The 16,000-nt window shown below is 45.4% G+C and overlaps 2 protein-coding genes across 3 annotated transcripts in view; one reads left to right on the top strand and one right to left on the bottom strand.

Annotated features, from left to right (window-relative positions):
- LOC137542509 (beta-1,3-galactosyl-O-glycosyl-glycoprotein beta-1,6-N-acetylglucosaminyltransferase 7-like) overlaps positions 1-15,536 on the top strand; it is a 48,180-nt gene extending 32,644 nt beyond the window's left edge. Inside the window, exons 3-6 of one of the 2 annotated variants that reach the window (XM_068264479.1) lie at positions 1,392-1,588; positions 5,888-6,913; positions 9,109-9,204; positions 14,395-15,536. In XM_068264479.1, the coding sequence (XP_068120580.1) occupies positions 5,941-6,913; positions 9,109-9,204; positions 14,395-14,615 (1,290 nt within the window). In that variant the 5' untranslated portion in view covers positions 1,392-1,588; positions 5,888-5,940 and the 3' untranslated portion in view covers positions 14,616-15,536. Of the gene's footprint in view, positions 1-1,391; positions 1,589-2,642; positions 2,840-5,887; positions 6,914-9,108; positions 9,205-14,394 lie in introns of those variants that run through there. The other variant, XM_068264480.1, reaches the window with a different exon arrangement.
- RTF2 (replication termination factor 2) overlaps positions 1-16,000 on the bottom strand; it is a 65,044-nt gene that overhangs the window by 12,839 nt on the left and 36,205 nt on the right. The gene's annotated exons all lie outside the window — the stretch shown is intronic.

Genomic DNA, 16,000 nt, shown 5'->3' with positions numbered 1-16,000 from the left:
GGTTCTATTTGGTACATTGTTGACTGCTTGTCATCTCTCCTCCCACATTCCTGCACCTGGCAGTTCAGTGCGACACAAGGCTGAGAAAGAAGCTGTTGAAATACGATCTATGCTGTGCTCACATATGTTTACAAAGCAAGCTAGATATGACAGTGCAGTTTCAAGGAGAAAAAAAAATAAAGAAGGGGAGGAAATGACATCAGGATTGGCTTAAGTCAGAGGTAGTAAAAATGGAAAATGCTTAAAACAGTTTTCTCTTTATTTACTACAGAAAATTAACTGAAATCAAAACGTGGACAGTACAATTCGTCTTATGTATGTAGAACAAGAATATATCTACTTATATATGTTGTTTTTTTCCCTGGGATAGTATGGCTGACCCTGCTGCTTTAAGACTTCCGTTAACCAGTTCCTGCAAAATGGACATTTTAAAACTGTTTTGCAGGAGAGATGATGGAAATACACTTGCAGGTGGCACATGGGCAGTACATGGAAGCCCGCAACCACTTTCTGACACCAATTGGCTGGCAGTGAGTGGTTAAAAAATCACTATTGCAAAAATACATGTGTATGCATACATATGCAAATCCCCCAAAGAAAAATGCACTGTAAATGACTATTTTCCTAGGTTGCTGTCACTTACAGGATGCAGTAAAAACATGGCATACCTAATAGGTTTTGGACTATTACATATTCTCATGGGAGACTCTCAGCATTTCGGTTATTCTTCACAAAAGAGTGCCCTGAGAAGCAGCTATACAGAAAATCCATCAAGTCTGTCTACTCGCGGGCTCTTATACTACAACGGTGGGTCCTTCGTAAATACAACCTTTGAGAACCGAGACCTACTGTATTGTGAATTTCAAATGAAGGCAATTCTTTAAAGTAATCCCGTTCAAAAGAAGACCCTGACCTGAAGAGAGGAAAGCCTCAGGATCCTATTGAGGCTTCCCTCGGTTGTCTGATGCCCCCTGTTGCTGAGTGCGGCCGTGCAAAAGGAGCGCAAGCTCGTCCGTGCATGTGCAGTAGCACGGAGCCACGGTTTCGGCTTACAGCGTATGTGTGGGTGGGCTTGCACAGCCTCGACACAGGGAGAAGACCGGTACAGCCCCCATGTGATTAGTAACAATGCCTTGTCTAATCTTGTGAAGGGCGGTGCTCAGTGATGGGGCGATGGGAACATCAGAGTAGCAGGAGAGAAATGTGATTTACATGAGCCCCTCTTGGAACACAGAAGTAGCGTAGGTCGAATATATATATATATATATATATATATATATATATATATATATATATATATATATATATATATATATATATATATATATATATATATATTGTACACACACACTGGATGCTTTACCAGTCTGCAGTAAATATCCCATCCACAGGTACATCTGTCCTTTCCTTCTGCTGGGGACACGTTGGTGGAGAGTTTTGCATAGGTAAAATGTGGTGTACGGGAGCTCAGAATGTTATTTGAAGCTGGGACTACTCGATGTTGGACCACAACAGAGCAGAATACACAGGATTGTTGAGCCCTGACAAGCTGGATCAGGAGACACTTCAGGAAGGAACACTGCGCAAGGTAAGACTGAATTTAAATCAGACTTTCTAAAGAGAGTCCAAGGTGGGCTCATAGATTTAAAAAAAAAAACCTAGGCTACCTGATCAAGGGGTCGATCGGATCAGGTAGCAGCAAAAAAAAAGAAAACAAAAAAAACACGCCACTCCACAACACTCCTGTGGGCTGCACTGAGTTTAGCCCAGCGTGGCGCAAACTACGGACCGCAGGCCGTGCCCTGTACGCACAGATAGGCGGCCGGATTCCTCTCTTTAGCCCCTACCTCGCTGCTTTCTGCGTCATGTCTCCATGGTAACAGGGCATCATGTGACACGCGTCACATGACACGCCAAGGTGTGATACGCTGGTGTGTCATGTGATGCCCCATTACCATGGAGACGCGACGCAGGAAGCAGTAAGTTCTAACCCCTACTAATCGCCTGCTCACGACTCAGGTGTCCAGGACGGTTAGGAGTGAGTCCCGCGCCATGCAAAGATGGTGGTTTTGCCTGTCTAATCTCTCCTCATATGTGACTAATCACAACTGTAATTTGATCTCTCAGGTGTGTCAGCTGGCTGCCTCAGCAGAGCAGATCATTTGTAAACACAGGATGTTAACCCTATGTCTGCTTCCATGAAAGCAGGAAGTAGACACACTGCAGAATTTGTATCAGCTGTAACAAAGAAATGTTTCTCTAGTTTATGATGCTTTTGCTTATCTTTTAGAGAAGAGAGTAGGTTATGAGTTCAGGTCCGCTTTAATGACAGTTTGTCATTTTGGTTGAAATCGTCATTCACATCAAATTGCTCGAGATCTTTTCATTCATCAGGCATTTCACACAATTCTATCTTGCGGTGTGCATGTGGCTGTATGACAGATAAGACGCTCCACCTTCCAGTTATGTATCTGACGGTTTGCCTGGTGTGCAGCTAATCGGCGATAACGTGAAATAACCGCTGTACAGATGCAGACATCAGAAGGGGAAGTTGCCAGGAAGTTAGTAAAATGTGAAAGCCAGCGCTCTGTTATCTAGATGAAAGCTGGTGTGACATCATGCGAAACCAAAAGCTGCTGCAGCAACGTAAAGACTTCTTTCCCTAATGAACCCCTGAAGGACGCCGGTGTGCGGCCCCACGAGACAACACGCAGGAGAGGAGGACTTGCTTGGAAACAAAGCCTTTCCCCGCTGATATCCACAGCAGGATGATCGGCTTGCTCTGCCAGCTGGAGCATGAAGGACAGAGGGCCCGCGCTCATCTCACAGCAATCTCGGGGTGAGTGGAGAAACTCTACAGGATGGATTGGGTGGTGAGGGCTTCTGGTACCCGCAGGTGTGAAGCTGTGATCTCAGCCACGGGATGACATCGGTGGTGGTGGCAATGCACCTGACGAGAACCGCATTCCATACGGAGTCACTGTGCAGGTGTGACTGAGGGAAAACATTATGAAGATATATTGCATTGGGCACTGAATACAATGAACCATTGAAACAAATATCTACCGCTCATGCCAAACTAAGAAATATATACACAGGTAGTCCCCAGTTAACGAATGAGATAGAGACTGTAGGTTCTTTCTTAACCTGCATTCGTATGTAAGTCGAAACACTGTGCCACCTCTGTCTCTTGTGCCTCCGGTTTCCTCTCCTGACCCCTCCATGCCCCCCCCCCCCCATCTCCTGTGCCGCTCTGTGCCTCCTTCCATTCTCTGTGCCTCCTTCTGTCAACCTCTGTGCCTCCTTCCATTTCCAATCTCAATGTTTTGTATTGAAATCTTCATTAAAAACCCTCCTGGCGGTCTAATAAATTCCGCCAGGAGGCAGCGCAGCAGTTTATTTTTTTCCTTTTTAAAATCATGTAGCGAGCCCAGGGCTCACTACATGATAGCCGCTGCTCAGCGGCATCCCCCCGCCCGCTTCGATCGCCTTCGGCTATCTCCGATCAGGAAATCCCGTTCAAAGGACGGGATTTCCTGGGGGATTTCCAGGCAGCGCACGCGGTCTGGGGGGGGGCGCGACGGATAGCGGCGATCGAGCGCGGGGCGGCGGCGATCGGTGTGCTGACGCAGCTAGCAAAGTGCTAGCTCCAAGCAGCAAGAAAAAAATTAAGGAAATCGGCCCAGTAGGGCCTGAGAAAACCTCTTGCGCGGCTTACCCCAGAAGGTTAAGAACAAACAGTCAAATGAATGACATATCATTTAAAAAGTTAGCCTTGTACATATAATAAACATAATAGAAAGGGGAAAACTATTATATATATATATGTCCCAAGGTAAATTGCATGGGAAACAGCGTTGTTACAGCAGATGTTAATAAACCACAGGGAGCTGTACTTCCAGGCAATGGTGGTTAAAACCTACCTACTGAGATCCTGAAAGACACATCCCTTACACTTAGTTGCCTATTAATATTGTAACAACTAGTATATAGTGCAAGTTATTCCTATATTCAGCCTCCTTCCATTTCCTGTGCCTCCTTTTGTCAACCTCTGTGCCATCCTTCAATTTCCTGTGCCTCTTTCCATTTCCTCTGCCCCCCTCTGTGCCTCTTTTCACCCCATGCCCTATTCTCACCTTCGATAATGACCTACGCCGCTCCAAGAGGCTCTTCACGGTTCCGTCGCCTTCGTCATATTGATAGGTTCATTCGTAAACTGGAGACTACCTGTAAATATTTTTATTTCACCATTGCAAAGGGAAGGGGGTACTTTTGGAGGATTCAGGGGGTTCTTGGGCTTGGCAAACTTAATTTTAAGAAAATGATACAACATTATATAAACAAAATCAGGTAAGTGATTTTGTTATTAAAAGACAATAGTGGAATCGGTGGAAATCAATTCTACACAATGTTGGTGTACTGCTAAAAATATATATAAGTAATAAAGGAGTACTCTAGATAATTGTACATATATTGGGGGTAATTGGTAGGCACAGGCTTTTATAAAGGGATTATACATAAAATATTGTCCATCGGTATGTAGCCCCGCCCTCCCAGTGATGTTTAGCCTAGGCTATGATGTCATGCAGCCTTTTCTCCCCAGAGCACTCTGGGAGATAACTGATATTACTGCTCACTACAAAGGGGAAGGGATGGAACATCCCACAATGATTCACCTTGCCAGCAGTATAGATGCCAGAACCACTGAAAAATGAAAGAACATCAATTGCAGTGAAGTAAGGTTTTAAAATAAGAAAACAGCGACTAAATGATTTATAAACGAATACAAAGGAGAGAAAAAAAAAACATGTCTAGAACTGCATAATTTCCACTTATAAGAAGGTCATATCGATCAGCCTCTTTTGCTGGAGAGTGACCTAGCACTGCCTAGTCTGATTCTCGCCACAAGAAGACCTTCACAGTTTCCCCAAGCCACAAACTATAGTGTTTCCTATAGCAGCCAACTATGCACAATAACTTGGTTTAAAACCATTCAAGAGGGAGTTCCTTTCAGCACAACGCAAGGTAGGGATAGATAGGACGGCACCTCGAAGAAGCAATGCTTAGTGTGATTTGCCTTCTTAAAACAGAAGGTATTAGCGATAATTCAGTTTTAAAGTGGTTCTGTAGGGGGGTGTTGAAAATAAGAACAGACACTTACCTGGGGCTTCTATCAGCACCCTGTAGCTGTAATTTCCCACGCCGTCCTCCTCCATTTCGCCGTTCTCAGCCACCGGGCCCCGGTCTAGCACGGCATGCCATCCAACTCCGAGCGTGTCATCGGAAGCTTACTGTGCAGGCGCAGTACAAGAAAACTTCGTACTGCGCCTGCGCAGTAAGCTTCCGATGATGCGAGCGGGATGCGCATTATTCATCTTGTTAGACGAATAATTGCCCGGTGCCGGCAGCGGAGAACGGTGGATTGGAGGAGGACGGCGTGGGACATTACTGCTACGGGGGGCTGATAGAAGCCCCAGATAAGTGTCTGTTTTTATTTTCCACACCCCCACCCCCCAGAACCCCTTTGAGTGACTGGTCTTCCACAATGCATCACTTGCCCATTTCCTCAGGCCAATAATGGTGCCACTTGTGATAGCTAAGCTGAGCTCAAGAGAGATTTGCAAAGACTAGCATCTTTAGAGGCAAGCCACCTCTCTTTGTTTCCATTGTATGTATTTTTAAACTTTGTTTTATTCACCTTGGACACCTCTTCCCCCTCATCGCCTTTTAGTACAAACCTTTCTGGTACACCTCAAAGGAATTAATATTGTACTTCTCACTAAAAGTTTCTTATAGAAATTTTTGTCATTGTCTACTTTGGGCAGCCCAAAGATCAGCTAAATTCCAATCACCCAGTTAATTAGCCTGGTTTGTGATTTCTCCTCAGAATTCCATGAAAGAACATCTAAGCACGGATGAGAAGTCACGGGCGAGAGGACAATGAGCATTCTTGGTTGCACGAAGTCGGGGTTTATGTTATGCGTCGGCATCTGTATTGTCCTTTTGGCTATAAACAACATCGACCCACCAGACCAGAACACGTCCATCTTGTCAGAGATCAAAGAATGTGGCTTCTACCCCGGAGAACTGTGCACGGCATTATTTGAAGGGAAGCCAGCCGCTCTCGTGGTGGGAAACTTCTGCCAAGAGGCTCTGCCACCATCCAAAGACCAAGGTCCAGTTCTTCTACAGTCCATGAGCAACTGTTCCACATTCACACAAGAGTTCCACTTCATCACCAAACCTCTGTCTGAAGAAGAAACAGGCTACCCGCTGGCCTTTATAATGACCATACACAAAAAGCTGGACATGTTTCTGAAGCTCCTCACTGCCATCTATGCCCCACAGAACGTCTACTGCATCCACGTTGACCAGAAGTCCCCCAAACCTTTCAGCCTGGCTGTGCAAAAAGTAGCTGACTGTTTCCCTAATGTTTTTGTCACCAGAAAGCAGGAGACTGTTGTGTATGCCGGGATCTCGCGACTGCAAGCCGATATTAACTGCATGGAGGAGTTGGTGCAATCAAACATTCGGTGGAATCATGTCATCAACCTATGTGGGCAAGACTTCCCCATCAAAACCATCAGAGAGACTGTTCGTTATCTTAAAAGCAAATGGAGAGGCAAAAACCTCACTCCTGGCGTGGTACAGCCGGACCACATGAAGTATCGCACACAAGTTAGTTATAAAGAGTTTATCCACATGGGAAAATCTTACGTCTATCCAACCAAAGAAGAGAAAGACCCTCCGCCCCATAATATCACTCTGTATTTTGGCACTGCGTATTACGCGCTCACCAGGGACTTTGTGCAGTTTGTGTTGTCGGACAGACGGGCGAAAGATCTTTTGGAATGGTCCAAGGACACGTACAGCCCCGACGAGCACTACTGGGTGACGCTCAACCGGATTAAAGGTGAGGAATTACCATATTTTTTGGACTATAAGATGCTCCTGATCAAAAGACGCACCTTGGTTTAGAGGACAAAACCCGGGGGAAAAAATATATACTAAACTGGTGCATCCATGATGAAGGGGCATTTTGTGGATTATGCCCCCTTTGTACCTCATGTCCCCTTGTACCTCTTGTGTCCTCTATGCCCCTTTGTGTTCCCCTTGTGTCCTCTATGCCCCTTTGTGTCCCCGTGTGCTCCTCTACATGAGCACAGTACAGGTAGTCTCCGACATTGCGCCGAGTTGGAGGTTTGTATTGGCAGACATTCACAAGTCAGGAACTCCCTGCATTTGGACAATAAGATGCAGTGACTATTTTCCCCACTTTTGGGGTAGAAAAAGTGAGTCTTTTATAGTCCAAAAATACAGTAGTCACACAATAAACAGGATTTGGGCTGAATACAGAAATAATAATATACCAGGATTTTATCTACAAATCAGTGTCAGTATAGTGCTGGAGGTATTCTGGAGTTCCCCACAATTTTTTTTTTTTTTCAGTTTTCTCCCATACAGCTCATACTAAAGTTTGCTGAAATATTGTCATGAAAATCAGGCTACGGCCAGGTTTACACTATACCACAAACGCAGCGTAGGCATAAACGGTGAGGTAAGCACATCCGCTCAGGACCTGTTCACACTGGCCACTGCATTTGCGTCACAACTCCGCCGTCCCTGCTTGTCCAAAGACCAGGAAGCATAAGCATTCTATTGGTAGCACAGGGTGCATTTACCGTCTGTTTTTATGTTTAACTGCTTTCTATTAACCACAGCGTTTTTCACTTCAGTGTCAACAGGCCCTAAAGCTGCCCATTATTAATGACGCAGTCTTGATTGCACAAATCTTACCACTTCTACACGTTTATCTCATCATGTCACTTCGGGTATCCTTCAAGGTGACCACTGAAGATCCAATTCTCCAAAAGATCATTTGTTTCCAGTCGTTCACATAATCGCTCCCGAATGATTGTTCGAGACCACTAATGAACATTCCAACCCAATCTGGCCAGATTGATGGGATCAATCCAAAAATCAGATAAATTCCAATAATCCAATCTGATTGGTTAGGAGATTTTTGTCCGTTAGTGGTTCCAAACAATTGCTTGCGGTCGATCATACAAATGATCGCAAATGAATAATTGTTCAGTAAAACAGGAAGCGGTTAAATTGGCTAATGAAAATTAGATGTGTGTGCTGGCCCTAAGTTCAACCCAGGGGATGGGACAGCGCTGCACAGAGACTAAACTATTTACAGCTTATTTTTTCTCCGAGGAGAGAGGGGAGGCGGGAGAAGGCGCCGGAAAAGGAGTGATGCGGGGTCTTCGGGACGGCTTTGTGGGATGAGACTCCGCAGGTAAATATAACTTTTCTTTGCAGCAGTGATGATGGTTTTTAATTTTATGGCTGGAGAGTCACTAAGTCCCCAGAGGCCGCTTGGTCCCTCACCGCCTCCCCTGAGAGCATTCTGCAACAGCGGCAGTGCGTGGCCGGGCTTTACATGCGCAACAAAGCAAAACTCAACTAGAGTAATGGGCCGTCCAGCAGGAGAGAGGAAAAGCCAGGGAAATGGCAAGGGACAGAGCAGCCTCAAGGGGGCTGGAGGAAGCCCCAGGTGAGTATAAAACCTGAGACTTCTTTCTACTCGGGTTTTCTTTACTCTCCCCTCAGACTTAACTAATGCAGCCTGATTGGCTGAAACCCCTTTCCCTCCTGTTTTCCCCTCCCACACCTCTGTTTCTCTCTGATTGGCCAATATTTCTCAATGCACTTTCTACTGCAGAGCTGGGTGGGAGTGTCTGAAGACTGGGAGGGGGGCGGGCAATGATACACAGACAGAGTAAGGGAGGAAAGGATGTCGGGATTGGCTTCAAGATAGACACAGACAAAATGGAAAAGGATTTATTCTTTTACTATAGAAAAATCACTGAAATCAAAATGTGGACAATGCAATACATGTGTTATGTAAGTAGAGCAAGTATTTATCTACTTAAGTATGTGTTTTTTTCTGAGATAGTATGGCTGACAGCGCCTCTTTATACATTCACTAGGAATATAAAATAAAGAAATGAAATACATGTTTGTGTTATTAATCATAACAATTAAGTACTTAATAAATGTAATAAAACAAATCCACTTTAAGCGACTTGTAAAAACTTGCAGGTGTCCCAGGATCCACACCAGATGCAGGCTGGGAAGGAAATATTCGAGCCGTTAAGTGGAGGGACCAGGAGGGGGCATCGCACTCCGGCTGCCACGGTAAGAGCCCTACTTTATACAGGCTGTTTTCTGGGCCTCACATCAGCATTAACAGTACAAATATTTAACCGTCAATTATGTTTTAACTGTATAACATTTTGCAACAGTCATGGTACAGTGAAGGGGTGGGACTTAGTAGAAGCAATATGGTATGGTACTTAGTATGGTACTGAGTAGAAGCAATGAAAAAAATACTTACCTCGGGAGGGGGAAGTCTCTGTATCCTAATGAGGCTCCCCCTGTCTCCCTCCACCAGCCCGAGCCAGCGAACACGGCCTATACAGCGCCGGATATTGGGCCACAACCGGTGCCACCATAGACAGCTATAGGAATTACGGCTATAGCGGCACACAGTCAGTAACTTCGGCGCCATCAGAAGACTGAGCTGAAGTTACTTTTGAAACACTGTAATTCAGCCGCCAGCAACAGCTGGCAGACAAATTACATAATTCCCCACCATCCACGTGGACCTGGAGGTGGAATAGTAATTAACACCGCTGGAAACTTGTGCAGCAGCAGGATAAGCCGTATATCGGCTGTATCCTGTGCCCAAGTCTCCCAGTGGCGATTTCACACGTACGCGCTGGCAGCCCCGAACACACTGCGACAATATTTACATTAGCAGGCTTTACGCTCAGGCTCTGGTGGAAATAGCAGAGCCTGGTTGGGTCTGCTCTACTGTGCAGACAGCTCGTGCCTGCACAGTAGAGCAGACCCGATCAGGCTCAGCTATTTCCGCCGGATCCTGAGTGCAAAGCTATTAGTGCACCTGTGCACAGCAGCGACATGCAGACTTTTGGAAGAGCCGGAGATGAATTTCAGATGGGTGAGCAGGACAGGTATTTATCAGTGAGGGTCACGCTGTAGTCACTTCCAGGGCTGTGGAGTCGGAGTTGGAGCAATTTTGGGTGCCTGGAGTTGGAGTCGGGAAAAAATGCACCAACTCCGACTCTTAATGAATTTGTAACTGTAATTAAAATAGAAAATATGATAAAATGTTCTATTTCTCAGATAATAGTCATTAAAAGTAATGTATATATACAGTATATATACAGTAATAGCTGTGCTCAGTCCACAAAAATGAAATAAACCAATCAAAATTAGTTACTTGTGCTGCTTCAATAAATCAGTCCCCGTATTTTTAAAGTCAGATATACATATCTGATTGTGACTGTATATATGATGTGTACACAGGAATCTCTTATATATACTAAATAACATCTATGCTGTAAGAATAAAGCCTGATGTGTAGCTGTGTCACTAATAGAGATGGTCAATGAGATGGAAATAATTCTGCATTGATGCTGATTTATGCAATTGTATTTGCTCATGAAATCAAATAATTTGATATGTTGTTAAAATTTGGTTTGGTGACTACAAATTAAAGGGTACCTGAGACGGATGAAAAGAAGAATGTTATACATACCTGGGGCTTCTTCCAACCCCCTTCAGGCTAATCAGTCCCTCGCTGTCCTCCTTCACCACCTGAAACTCCTCCTTATCCCCAGGTAATTCAGCCAGTCAGAGCAGTCTGGCTACGTGCCGCTTCCACAGCCAGGAGCATTCTGCACCTGCGCAATAGTGCTGCGCAGGTATAGTACGCCCCCGGCGGCGGAGTGTGTGCATGCGCACTACACCAGACTGGCTCAAGTACCTGGACTCATAGCAGAAGATCCAGATGGCGGAGGAGGACAGCGAGGGACTGATTAGCCTGAAGGGGGCTGAAGGAAGCCCCAGGTATGTATAAAACTTTAATTTCATCTGTCCCAGGTTTACCTTGGTACACAGTAGTACTATACTCTACATATGCACTCCCCACAGAGCTGCAGGGAATCCACTGAGAATGTTGTGCACATTAAACACAGAGGTGTTGTCTGTCACCCATAAACCTTGTTCAGATTGTGCATGAAGAATGTGTAATAAAGGAAGAATCTCCTCATTCCCCTGCAGAGTACCTGCACATCATTCTTACATGTACCCACAGTTACATTGCCTAGGGCCTGATAGATGTTCTTTGTTCCGGTCTGTACCTTTTACAAGTACTCTTACCAAGGACTAGTTTTAGTCTAAATGGAATAAATATAGTAGTCTACATATCTTTCTCACTTCAGTTGTCTTGTAAAATTCCTAAGCGTTAGCAGTTAAGAGACGAATTTCACGTTACATACTGTTAATCAACAAAATTGTAATATGCAAATTAGAGGAGTCGAGGAGTCAGAGTCGGAGGAATCCTAAACTAATGAGTCGGAGGATTTTTGGACCGACTCCACAGCCCTGGTCACTTCCTGTCTGAGTCAGAACTGAGTCAACCACTTACATACCGGATATTTAACTCTTTCAGGCAGAGATTAAAAAAAAAAAAAAAAAAGGAACAGCAAAGTTATTTGTGTGCTAGGCACTGTACATACCCATATCTATCTCATGTCACCAGGGCCGGATTTAGGCCAAGGACACCTAAGCCATAGCCTAGGGCACCACAGAACCAAGGGCACCAAAGGAGCAGGCTGAACTTATGCAGCATTTGCAAACTTGCAAATGCTGCAATGCAGGGAGATCAGGCGAGTGTCTGACAGCGGTACTCTGCTGCCAGCCACCTTGCTCTCTGTGCATGTTTGCATTGTGGCCGGCGGCTATGAACTTGGGCAGCATTGGAGACATAGGGGAAGAGGAAGCTTTGGCACGGGAGACGAGCTGACAAATGAGTGACACTGATAGCTGCTGCGGTGTGAAGGCAAGCTGGCTACCAACAGTATACTGAAAGGGGGAAGTGAGAAAAGGAGGAATTAAGGGAGTCATCTGGCTACCTATACTGGAGGGGGGGGGTCATCAGGTAAGGAAGGGGGGAGGGGTCATCTGGCTACCTATACTGGAGGGGGGGGGGGTCATCAGGTTACCCATACTAGAAGGAAGGTGGGAGGGGTCATCTGGCTTCCTATACTGGAAGGGGGGGTCATCAGGTTACCCATACTAGAAGGACGGGGGGAGGGGTCATCTGGCTACCTATACTAAAGGTGGGGGGGGGGGGGGGGGGTGGTGACAGCAGCCTTGGGCCCTGCATGTCACCTCGGGTATCCTTTAAAATCCACACATTTTATTTTCCCATTTGTCCCGGTTATTGCAACATTAAAATTATATCCCTAGTATAATGTATGGTAACAATATTTTATTTGGAAATAAAAAGGTACATATTTGCAGTTTTACATCCATCGCTAATTTTTAGCCCATAAATGTATAATAATATGCCATCTTGTCATACACATTTTTTTTTTAATTCCCTAAAGTCAGTAGGTGTAATTTTAATATTTGGCCACAGGATGTCCCCGCTGAGAAAATCCTATTAGCGTACAATAAGTACGCTACATAGGAAACAATGTGTTGGTACACTAACTAGGAAAGTGATGCAGGCATCGATCACAGTGGCCTACGGGGAGATTAATAAATGGGAACTTTGTTCCCATTCATAAATCTAACGACCGGTGGCAGAAAGAAGCGTGGCAGCTCTATTTAAGTAAAAAGACTGTTTTTGAACAAAAACAGTGTTTATTCTCGGCGGACATGTACAGATTGGCACAGGGGACTTTTGTCCCCTGCAGCCAATGCCCCCTGCTACCAGCAACATCGCGATCACGGGCATCTGCCTGCACGATCGCCCGCACAGCACCCCAAACTGCAGGGACGTGACTAGAGCGTTCCTGCAGCTGTAGCAGCTGCAGACGTGAGGCTCACATCTGTGCGGCATAAATGGTTAAAGGACATCTGTAAAGGAGGGAAGTATGGAGGCTGCCATATTTATTTCCTTTTAAACCATACCAGTTTACTCAACCAAAAAAATACATGCTATGAGCGTCCAACCCAATTGAAAAATTGCACTACTCCGTGTGGAGGAGCTGTACTGGTTAAATATAGTTATACTGTACCAAACAAATTGAATAACCAATACTGCTGCATGTGCTGAAAAAAGGTACAAATTTTATTATGTGACATATACCACAACAATTACTGGCCAAGACAAGGACAAAAATACTTAAAAACTTGCCTAAAAACATGAATCAGCATGGTGAGCACTTATAGTAATAATAGTCATAGACCTAGGATTGTGTGCAATGGCTGAAAAGGTCCGACCTGTGCTGCCAGATACAGGCACCGGTGTGTTGAAGTTTCCTCACCGCAGCTGAAACGCCACACAACCGTGAGTTAACATCAAGCAGCCACAGCGAGATGGTAAGATCACTGCCAGTTTCTATGTCCCCATGAAAATCACGTACACAGAGTCCAATCCGGTGATCAGTCAAAAAGCAGAAATTGTATCCAAGTGAGACATTTACCACAGCAAGCGATTTAAAGGGGAATACATTCACAGAGAATGGAGTTTGCTCTGACACAAATGGAGGACATATGCATCTAAGTGTGTACTGCAGTTCAAACTATGACAGGAAGCTCGTTCTGAGGCCTCGGTGTGCGTCGGTGGTGGGGCCACACATGACCAATTAAGATTGGTAGTCCGTCCATTTTTTGTATAGGCTGATGCTGGGCGATTTTGGACAGGGCATAAACCATCTTTTGGTCGGTGGTTAATCATAGATTTAGGATTGACCGATGAAGATTGTGAGTGCTGCCCATTTTTGCGCATTGGTTTGAGGCCAGGCCACTTGGGCGCAATTGCACACAATCCTAGGTCTATGACTATTATTACTATAAGTGCTCACCATGCTGATTCATGTTTTTAGGCAAGTTTTTAAGTATTCTTGTCCTTGTCTTGGCCAGTAATTGTTGTGGTATATGTCACATAATAAAATTTGTACCTTTTTTCAGCACATGCAGCAGTATTGGTTATTCAATTTGTTTGATACCAGTTTACTGGAAGCCCGCTGATCTATTTGGATGCAGAAGTATCTGAATCACACACCTGTAACAAGCATGCAGACAAGAATGTCAGATCTGACAATGTCAGAAACACCTGATCTGCTGCATGCTTGTTCAGGGTCTATGGGTAAAAGTATTAGAGGCAGAGGATCAGCAGAACAGCCAGGCAACTGGTATCATTTAAAAGGAAATAAATATGGCAGCCTCCATATCCCTCTCTCTTCAGTTGTTCTGTAAATAGGACTGCCACTGTGCATACTTGTTTATCTTATTATGTCACATGTTACTTCTGGTTCCCTTTGATCTGACAGTTCCGCTCTTTCTCAGGTCACTACGTCCGGGACATCTGCGTCTTTGGCCTTGGGGACCTTCAGTGGCTGATGGACTCTCCGCATCTGTTTGCTAACAAGTTTGACCCGCACCGGTACCCTGTGGTCACCGACTGCCTGGAAAGACAGTACCGGCTGAGAGTGCTGAAGGAAGCTGAGGTCCCCCTGGAATCGCACTGGTACTTTCCGGATGAATACACCCAGAAAGCAGACCTGTGAGCCGACCGCGGAGGGCGATTTGCAAGGCCTACTCGCTGATCAGGTGTGCATTTGACTGTCAAGTGACAGGCATGCAAATGACCAGCCCTGGCATGGAAGGAATCCGCTTTGCATGCCAGTCCCTGGTAAGGATCCGATGTCACAGCTGGACGCACAGCTCACGCTTTCCATGATGGAGAGTTTCTGCAGATTTATCCGGCTGTAAACCGGTAACACAACTGACTGCGAGGAGAGATGGAGAAAAAACTAACTTTAGGAATGAAGAGAGAAAATAATACTTACCTGTACTGAAAATCTCCTTCTTCAGGACTTCTATATCCCCCTGACACCACTGCAAATATCTTCCCCTTTAAAGTGGCTGCTGCTGTCTTGCCCCTCCCGGGAACTGGCACTTAGGCTAGTTAACAGGGGTTGCTTAATTCGATAGAATGCCAATAAAAATATTATTGAGGTTTCTTACTGTTGTTAGCAAACAGTCAGGACCATTGTCATGACATCACACTGTGGGAGGGGTTTCACCACAATATCAGTCATACAAACCCCCCTGATGATCTATTCGAGAAAAGGTAAAGATTTCTCATGGGAAAGCCGGTATAAGCTATTTGATTGGAAGGAAGTTCAATCCTGGGTTAAAGTTCCTCTTTAAGTCTCCACAGCCCATGTTCACGCCTTTTAACACTCTTTAATTCTCTTGATAAGCAGGCAAGTGTCCACCGAGGAGACAAACTAGTAAACCTCCCTTCTGGGAAGATAGGCACACCCAAGCAGCACACTAATACTCTCCACTCCTCTTGATGACATGAATAAGAGGGAAGTGGCTCTGCTTTCTTTGCCCCTCTCCATAGATATCTCAGGTATACACCTAAAGGACAACTGAAGTGAGAGGGCTATGGAGGCTGCCATATTTATTTCCTTTTAAAGAGAACCTGAGGTGTGTTTAAAGAATGTTATCTGCATACAGAGGCTGGATCTGCCTATACAGCCCAGCCTATGTTGCTATCCCAAACCCCACTAAGGTCCCCCTGCACTCTGCAATCCCCCATAAATCACAGCCGTGCTGTGAGGCTGTGTTTACATCTGTAGTGTCAGTCTCAGCTGCTCCCCCGCCTCCTACATAGCTCCGGTCCCTGCCCCCGTCCCTTCCCTCCAAACAGCAGGGAGAGAAGGGATGCAGGCGGGGACTGGAGTTCTGCAGGAGGCGGGGAGAGCAGCAGACTGACACTATAGAGATAAACACAGCCAGCTCTGACAAGCTGTTTGTCAGCAGCGTGGCGGTGATTTATGAGGGATTGCAGAGTGCAGGGGGACCTTAGGGGGGTTTGGGATAGCAACAGAGGCTGGGCTGTATAGGCAGATCCAGCCTCTGTATGCAGATAACATTCTTC

The sequence above is a fragment of the Hyperolius riggenbachi genome, chromosome 12 (genome assembly GCF_040937935.1).
Source record: "Hyperolius riggenbachi isolate aHypRig1 chromosome 12, aHypRig1.pri, whole genome shotgun sequence".
NCBI lineage: Eukaryota > Metazoa > Chordata > Amphibia > Anura > Hyperoliidae > Hyperolius > Hyperolius riggenbachi.
Note: the sequence above shows the minus strand (reverse complement) of the source record. Positions and strands in the feature narration are given on the sequence as shown.